The sequence below is a fragment of the Pteropus vampyrus genome, unplaced genomic scaffold (genome assembly GCF_000151845.1).
Source record: "Pteropus vampyrus isolate Shadow unplaced genomic scaffold, Pvam_2.0 Scaffold21, whole genome shotgun sequence".
NCBI lineage: Eukaryota > Metazoa > Chordata > Mammalia > Chiroptera > Pteropodidae > Pteropus > Pteropus vampyrus.
Window position 1 is genome coordinate 12558746 of NW_011888802.1, and position 8476 is coordinate 12567221.

At 39.9% G+C, this 8476-nt stretch overlaps 1 protein-coding gene and 1 pseudogene across 1 annotated transcript in view; one reads left to right on the forward strand and one right to left on the reverse strand.

The window, feature by feature from the left end:
- ABCC4 (ATP binding cassette subfamily C member 4) overlaps window positions 1–8476 on the reverse strand; it is a 230511-nt gene that overhangs the window by 119954 nt on the left and 102081 nt on the right. Inside the window, exons 15-21 of the mRNA XM_023528014.1 lie at window positions 7455–7510; window positions 6009–6058; window positions 5636–5845; window positions 4139–4273; window positions 3700–3737; window positions 3204–3298; window positions 1042–1188 (exon numbers count right to left, since the gene is read on the reverse strand). Of these exons, the coding sequence (XP_023383782.1) occupies window positions 1042–1188; window positions 3204–3298; window positions 3700–3737; window positions 4139–4273; window positions 5636–5845; window positions 6009–6058; window positions 7455–7510 (731 nt within the window). The remainder of the gene's footprint in view (window positions 1–1041; window positions 1189–3203; window positions 3299–3699; window positions 3738–4138; window positions 4274–5635; window positions 5846–6008; window positions 6059–7454; window positions 7511–8476) is intronic.
- LOC111736725 lies at window positions 1649–1767 on the forward strand (annotated as a pseudogene).

Consider the following 8476-nt stretch of genomic DNA (forward strand, 5'->3'; position numbering starts at 1 on the left):
TGGTAACTGGTACCAGGACTAACACCAGACAGTTGGTTCCAGAGTCTGCACTTTTAACCACAATGCATCCTGCTCCGAGGCTGACCTGTGCAATAGTATCCATGTGCTTTGGCCTGGGTGACACAGCAAGGTAATGGCCAAACCGAGGCTACTCCTATGCTCCCTCCAACCCGCCTCCCCTGCCTCCACAGGTTCTGTCGATCATTATCCATCAAAAACAAAGCCACACTGGGCCTCACCACCAGTCTAACCAACTGAACAGAGTGGGGATGTATGCTGATGAACTAATTCTTCCTGGAAACCCAGGTCAGGAGGCTGCCTTCAGAAGCAAGACAAGTCAAAGGCCTCTGGGTGGATTTGTCAACCACATGGAAGCCACCGGATACACTTGTATCAAGAACTTACTACTGACAACCCATCTGGCAGGTACGACCAAGCCTAATATGTAACCAAAAGTCCACTTTAAAACTACAGAGTTAATGACTTTTATTGAAGAAGATATTTGCACTTCACTCTCCTTGGGTTTTAATTAATTTTTCATTACCATTTTTGGTAAACCTCATAGAGCACACACAAGAGCTCTGTGGTTTCAGAAATGGATGGGTAATGAAAGAAAGAAACACACAGCCTGCCTCATGTAGAAAGATTCCTTGTAAAAAGGTCCTTTCTAAAGGATGGCTTAGCTTAACAATATGTAATACAGCCCATGTTTAAGCAGCTAGTCAACTACATTTAAACATGTTTGCACTGAACGTAGGGTGTTTCATATGCCACACGAATGGATTCCTAAATCTTTCTGCAACGTAAACATTCATTTATTTTTCCACACACACATAAATTGGAATAAAAGCTTATATACCCCCTCTATTCAGATTTTCTTTGGTAGTAGAAAAATGTCGGGGAAGCTTTTTGCAGAAAATAAATCAACATGCATAGTGCTTTTCTTCCAAGCATCACCTCCATTTGCAAATACTGAAATGCAATCAGGCACTAAATGTGTTAATAAGACATATTTACTGAGAAATTTGGTGTCTGACTTACCTATTGGATTTCTATCAAAGAACAATATTGGAGCTTTCAAAATGGATTCAAACATTTTGTTGTGTAAAGTTTGTGAAGAATTAACAAGGACGTAGAATAACAACAAAGATCTTGCTATGGCGAAAATGAAGATAGCTATAGTTAAACCTGAAATAAAGAAACATCACTCAGAGCACAGGATCTCTGCATTTTCCTCAACAATATTAAAGCATGTCAGTTTATCAAGATATTATGCAGTTTATTCCATAAAGGATCTGGATTCTATTAAGAGTTTAATGCATTCATAAGATAACATTTATAAAGAAGAATATAAAATATTTCTCTCTCATTAGATAGCAACTACATGCGAAAAAAAAAATCAGGTGTAAACTACAATGTCATTCTAGTCTTTCCTAATTCAATTAAAAGTTCTATTTTCCAGTCTCCATATTCCAAACCTTACTACTTACAACATATCTCATGCTCTAAAATCGTGGTATGTTTTGATACCAGCAGGTGACAGTAACAGGAAACAGGAGAAATGATCGACCATTTCCTTGTAAAAAATGTCCTTGCAGCTTTAAAGAATCTGAAAATACCATAATAAGTTGCAAGTAGAAGATCTCTTTTCTACGGCCATGCTACCCTGAACAAGCCCGATCTCATCTGATCTCAGAAGCTAAGTAGGGTCAGGCCTGGTTAGTACTTGGGTGGGAGACCACCTAGGAAGACCAGGTGTTACAGGCGTAAAAAATTAAAAAGATAAGGGATTGTAAACTGACAAGGTTCCTGCAATCTGTGAGATCAACCAAGGGTTGCCTCGTCTAAACAATAAAAAATAATAAAAAAATAAATTAAAAAAAATTTTAAAAAGAAAATCTCTTAAATAATTGAATTGCAAGAAAATACAAATTATACTTTAACATGAGATAATTAATCTAAATGAGAAACTAATCTCTCATTAAATGTTTTATATAAACACAAAGCATTTTTGAATGGACATAATGATTTAAATTATTTTATTAATGACATAAATGAATATGCACTATGCATATAAAAATTAAAATATCTCTCCTAACGTCTCTTGAATTCGTAATGCTAAATAGAGTGGGGATAACTTCTGTAATAAATTCCATCAAGTACTTTTTCCCCCTTCAGATGACGCACCACTCTTTTTTAAATTCTGAAAGCTTCTCAAATTCCTAAATTCCATCAACAGGCAGGCACTTTCTTTAGCCTACATGACTATATAACAGAACCATTTTTCTTCTTCCTTTATGTCTCTCATAGTCTACCAATTTGGCAAGTAAACAGCTAATGGATTTAGATTTCTTAGCAAGTGATCAACGAAATGAATACCAAATTTCAGTGAGCGGGTTCTTAAAAAGATAATTCGCTCTATCTTCAAGGAAAGCTTGTATGAGCATTTCCTGTGGGAATATTTAAAATTTTAGATGAGGATTTCCTTTAAAAGTATGTAATGCTACATATATTCTAAGCACTCTTGTGAAAACAGAGCACTGTGTTAATATTAGTCTGGCAAGCCAAATGTTAAATTACTCACACAGTTGGGAAGGCGATAACATTGTGATCTCAAGGTAAGAAAGAGAGAAGGAAGCCTAATTCCCAGACACTGAATTTTTTCCTGCTTAGCTTCCCTCTTAAGTAATTAGTGAAGCCCAAGAGATGAGCAGTATGGTGAAGGGAGCTTTGCATACCTGCAAGGGAATAATGCTTTTATTTGGGGGGCCTTGCTGCCAGAGGATTTCATCCAAGTTCAACAAAAGCCAAGGTTTATTCAAACAGAATTGGAACAATCCAAACCAGAGGGTGGGGATCCGTTTCTAATCCCCTTGCCCATCCATATAATAATATAAGATTTAGCAAAAGCTACCTATTAGAATAGACAATAGCCACATATTTCCAGTGGCTGATTTTCTGAATGCTCAATCCCGATTTAACTTCCAAAATCTAGTACAGAGCAAATTAAGATTCTTCGCTGAACCTCTTTCTTCTAGTAGATTTTAAAAATAATTATTCTAATTAATTCACAGAGTAAATGCGACTCAGACTCTTAATCTGTTAAGACATTATTGAATCACTCCTGGAAGCCTAGTTACTCACACGGGCTCATTGTAAGCACCTCAGACTGTCATATAATAGACCTAATGATCACTCTTTACCTGAATAAATTCCTAAGTACCAGTTAAGATCGAGCTTTTCAGTTACATTTCCTTTTCCATTTACAGTGATGTTCAGGGCGCTCTGTTCATTTGCCCTATGGAATAGGGAAGAAAAAATATTAATCTACAGATGGAATTTAGACAAAGACAAAAAAAACAAAAAACAAAAAAACAACCTTAACCTCCACTGAACCTCCACTGGAAGATGACTCCCAGCTTACAGGGTCCCATGTATGTCGACCTTATAAAAATCCAATTTGAATCATGACTTTGAGTTCTCAAAAACTGTCTGTGAAGATGCTGCTAAGGATCAGACATGGGTAGAGACCATGGGAGGGTCACACTCCACCAGCAAGACCTTTAATTTTTCTTCAGGGAAACTAAGTGAGGATTAGAAGAGGACACTGCACAAACCCCACCTCTCCCTGACTCTGTGAAAAAGGGAGGCTTCATGTTGTTTTTACAGCACTTTGCAGTCAGTTTAGAAATAACTCACCAGTATGAAAGCCACCAATCTTGAACAATGTAGGCAACCTAGAGTAGGAAAACAAACACATACAAAAATCAAACTCTAACATCGCTTACCAACTCAAAACTCTCATTCACTAAAATGGATAATTGAAAGGCTCCAGAAAACAGAGATGGTCCTTCCAGCTCAGACCAAGTTTGTGCTAAGCACAACATCCCAGACAACAATAGGGTAAGTGTATATTACATTTTTAAAACTTTAAAAGACATCCTTTCTTTCCCCTAGAAGCTCTTTGTAATGTACACACAACACCAGTAAGCATCACTTATTTTGTTCCCCACAGATACCCCATTTCAACACAAATCCAAGTGGACTGCAAAATACAATAATACGGTATAAATAAATATAGTACAAATATAAATATTACTGTAAATATTGAGTTAAAGGCACAAGTGTCCGTATTCACCTGAGCTAGGACGGTTACTAGAAGAAGGAAAATGAGGATAAACCAGTGGGCACCGGCTGTGAAGTAACTCTTATAGGCCTTTATCCCAACTTTTCCTTCAGAACGGCTCTCCTCGGTTAGTGTAACCTGCATATTCTTGATCCGGGAAGGAAAAAAGGTAGTGAGAGATAATATTTTAAATAATCAGCTCTCAAATGTCAAAAGTTCAACAGCATACTCTGTTGGCAAAGCCATGGGAAAACATGCACATCTCATACACCGGAAGGAGTACAAAATGGTACAGATCCTATGTGGGAGGGTATGGAGATGTCTGGCCATACCCTACATGCATTTGCCCTTGCACCCAGCCATCTCACTTCTAGGAATCTTTAGAAATAAGAAAATATCATTTGCACAAGGTTATCAGTGTTCAAAGTAGAACATCATGATTTCTAGCATATGAACAACACACCCAAGTCAAGCATAAACGCAGAGGTGTGTTTGAAAATACTATGTGAAATAAATGATATGGAGCTAATGTATCACTCTTGATTATTTGTGTCACTCAACAATGGAAACATAAAACAAAGTAGGGGCTCAAAATATTAGCCAAATACAGAAAACTGAGGTCAAGCTGCAAGATGGAGTATGAGAGTTTGGATAGCAAAAGAGAGCATATGTTCTGAATCAAATTGGTTCCTGAATGTTAGGGAGTGATTCCTGAGTGTGAAATGTGAGAAAAAGAATCATCCAGACTCCTAGATTTGGATAGTGGATATCAAGGAATACCTGTGTATATTTTTAAGGGTGATCTAGTGCATTTCTGCACTTCTGTGTGGAGGACTTAGAATGCATTATCGATTCACATGAGCCAAGGATGTCCTTGGCTCTATACCTGGCTCTATGCTGGCCGCTGGGAATTCAAAGATGGATAAGATGTGGTTCTTGGTCTTAAAGAGTAAGAAAGAAGACAGGAATTAACTCTAAAGTGTCTACCGTGTTCTAAGTCTTTTGCACATGCTATTTCTGGCCTATCACAAACCATCTGACCATAGGGACAAAATAATACCATCAGTCATCTGCAGAGCCAGAACATTCCAACATAGAGGAAATGTAGCTGATTTAATGTGGGCTACAGCAGAATGCAGTCTGAGCGAGTCTTCAAATTAAGCCTTTGGGTGCAAAAGGAAAGCCTGGGGCCACCAAGAGCAAGTAGGATTTACCTATGGTAAATTCAAGAGTTCTAATATCAGTGCGAGCCCCATATACCTTGGGGCTTATAGCAGTAAGCTCACTATTGATCTCAGTGAGATTTTCCATCTTATACCCAGAGGAGAACCTCAATCAGTCCTGCCCCCTTGGTTCTATTTTAATTCTACAAATTCCATGGAATAAGGCCTTGGAAACTTAGGATCTGTTTGGGGACAAATGTAGATGTTATGAACGGAGCAGACTGAGGATCCATGAGGCCACTAAGTGCAGACAAAACCAGGGCAAGTTGCAAGATGAGAAACTCACAGCTTCGCTCTCTAGAGCACCGTCTTTCAACGAGGGTCTAGAAGACTGTTGAGACCAAACTGAAGACTCCGAGAAGGTCCGACTCCTCAGTGTGGGGCTTCCTGGAATGGAAGATTGTTCAGCCTCCTCATTTTCCTTCTTCAAAAGGGACCCAAAATCTATCCCGGATTTCAGAAACTCAGTGTAAGTTCCCTTTTGTACCATTTTACCCTAAAATAAAAATAAAGAATTTGAGAGAAATACATTTGCATTTGATAATACCAATCTAATCTAATACTAATCAAAAAAAGTTAACTGGTTTTAAATTATGATTTTCATAAGAATATTATTTTTAAGTGTGGAATTCTAGTTGACAAAATCTAATGCAATTCACCTCAACACAGAACCGAGCATTCTGTTCTCTGCCAAAGCCTGTGTTGGGTGCTGGGGGATATAAAAGAAATGTGTAATCATGTGTTAAAAATAGAGATGAATGACATAAGTACCGCGGTCATTTAAGGAAACAAAAAGTATAGATGTTAGTGGGAGTATCAGTACGGTCTTCTTAGACAGCATGAAAATCAAGATGTCTGCTTGTTCAAAACAAGCAGAATTTGAAAGAACAGAGTCAATTGGGGTGGTTATTCCAGGGAGAAAAAAACAAGATTGACAGAGAAGTGGACACAAATCCTTCTGCATAGGTAAGAGTCATTCGCCAAATCTTTCCTGACCACTATCAGAGTATTATGTGCACCGCTGGGACAAGATGTGTGGGAACCAGCCTTGGACACGGAACTCATAAGCTACATCTTCATGCCCTTTACTCTAAAACTGCTCCCAGTACTCAGGAAGTGCCTGACTATAAGTTCAAAATTCCATCTGTTAAACAAGGAGGGGTGGCCCTAATACCTTGGTGGCCACCCCTCCTTGTTTAACTGAAACTGAAACTTAAGCCAGAGCCAATGAACTCAAATCCAAGAAAATGAAACTGAGAACAACCACAAGCAGCCAACTAGGCTTTCCCAAATCACGCAACTGCTTAAGTTATAGCCAATCGGATAATTTTTAAAAATATATGCGATACTTCATTACCTAGGTTCCTCTCCTTACAAAGTTATATAAAATAATGTGCAGATGTTTTCACTATTTTCTCCCCCTGTGAAACAAGACTCAGCTGACTTACTCAGTAGGAAACAAAATATTAGACAAAAGGCCAGGACGCAAAACAAATCAAAGGGCAGCCCTGGTTAAGGCAGGTCAGGAGGAAGGCAGCCCAGCCCGCCCAGTATCCTTCTCACCCCATCCCCCAGGGGGTCCACTGAGAAAAATCTAATAAAGCTTTTGGGAACTATTGGAAGCTGCAGAATTGGAAAACCATTCATGATACATAGTGTCTTGTTCCACTTGGGAGGCAAAATTCATACACCTTATTTAATGAAATTACCAGTTTCCACTTAGTATCTATAAGATGCATAAGAACATGACTATGATATAGAGAGAGCAGTTTTACTCAGCAGCCAAATGCTGACAATTCTAAGAGGGGACAAAGGGGCAGCCAACACCTTTCTGCTATTAGAGAGGGACCAAACAGTCATAATGGACCCCAACTAATCCAGCGGTGCTCACAGGTGGACAAATGGTTGTTTTGATCATACAAAACTGGGGGTAATATCCTCAAAAAAGCAATAAGGGGACCCCCAAATCATCTAGGGACCAGCTCAATAGGCTCTAGTCCTGCCCACCAATTCTGTGCTCATCATACTGCCAACACGGAGGTTAGTCCCACTCTTCTGCACGTGAACTTAATTGTTCTCAAGCCTGAGAACTCTGAGCTCCCTACCACTGGAGGAGTGGGGAAGAGTCGACACATGAAACTGCTTCTGAAGGCTAGCAATTCTACATGTTAATAATCTTTCATAGGGCAGAAATTTATTTAATGAAGTGAGGCATTTGACCAAAAGCCTCTTGGAACAGACAAGGGTTAATGATGGAGGTGCTGAAGCACAGAGGCAAGCAAGCTTAAGAGTGATGAATCAAACAAACACTAAGGCTTAAAAATTCTCCCTAACCTCCATCCCTACCCCCAACCACACTAGCCGTTGTGGGTTAAATGGTGGCCCCGCAAAAGATACGTTCAAATCTCAAACATGATACCCGTGACGGTGGCCTTATTTAGAAATAGTGTCTTTGCAGATGTGATCAAGTTAAGACGAGGTCATACCGGAGTATGGTGGGCCCTAAATCCGATATGCCTGGTGTCCTTACAAAGAGAAGAGACTGATACAGACTCAGGGACAATGACATGTGACAATGGAGGCAGAGACTGAAGTGCTGCAGCTGCCAGCCAAGGACACCAAGGATTGCCAGTGAACACTGGCAGCTGGAAGAGGCGAGGAAGGAGCCTTCCCCAGAGCCTTTAGCGACAGCATGGCCTTACTGGCATTTTGATTTTGAATGTGTAGCCTCCAGAATAGCAAGAATGAATTTCTGTTGTTTTAAACCACCCCGTTTGAGGTACTTTGTTACAGCAACTCTAGAAAATGACACAAAACTAGCCTAAGCCCATACTTGTATATTCTGAACTTCACTAAGACTTATAACTGTTTCTGCTAGTGCCCCTCCAATGACCATCAAGAGGGATCTTTTTAAAAATCACACATCAGACTACATCACTTCTAGGCCTGCCAGCCAAGGACACCCATCGCTCTCGCCCATCTCCTTCCATGCTCCCCCTGCTCGCTCTGCCTCAGCCACACTGGCCTTCCTATTTCTTCAGCATGCCAAGTCAGTTCCTGCCTCATGGCCCTGCCACTGGACCCTCTGCCTCAGATGCCCCTGCCCCAGGTTACTGAGTGGCCAGCA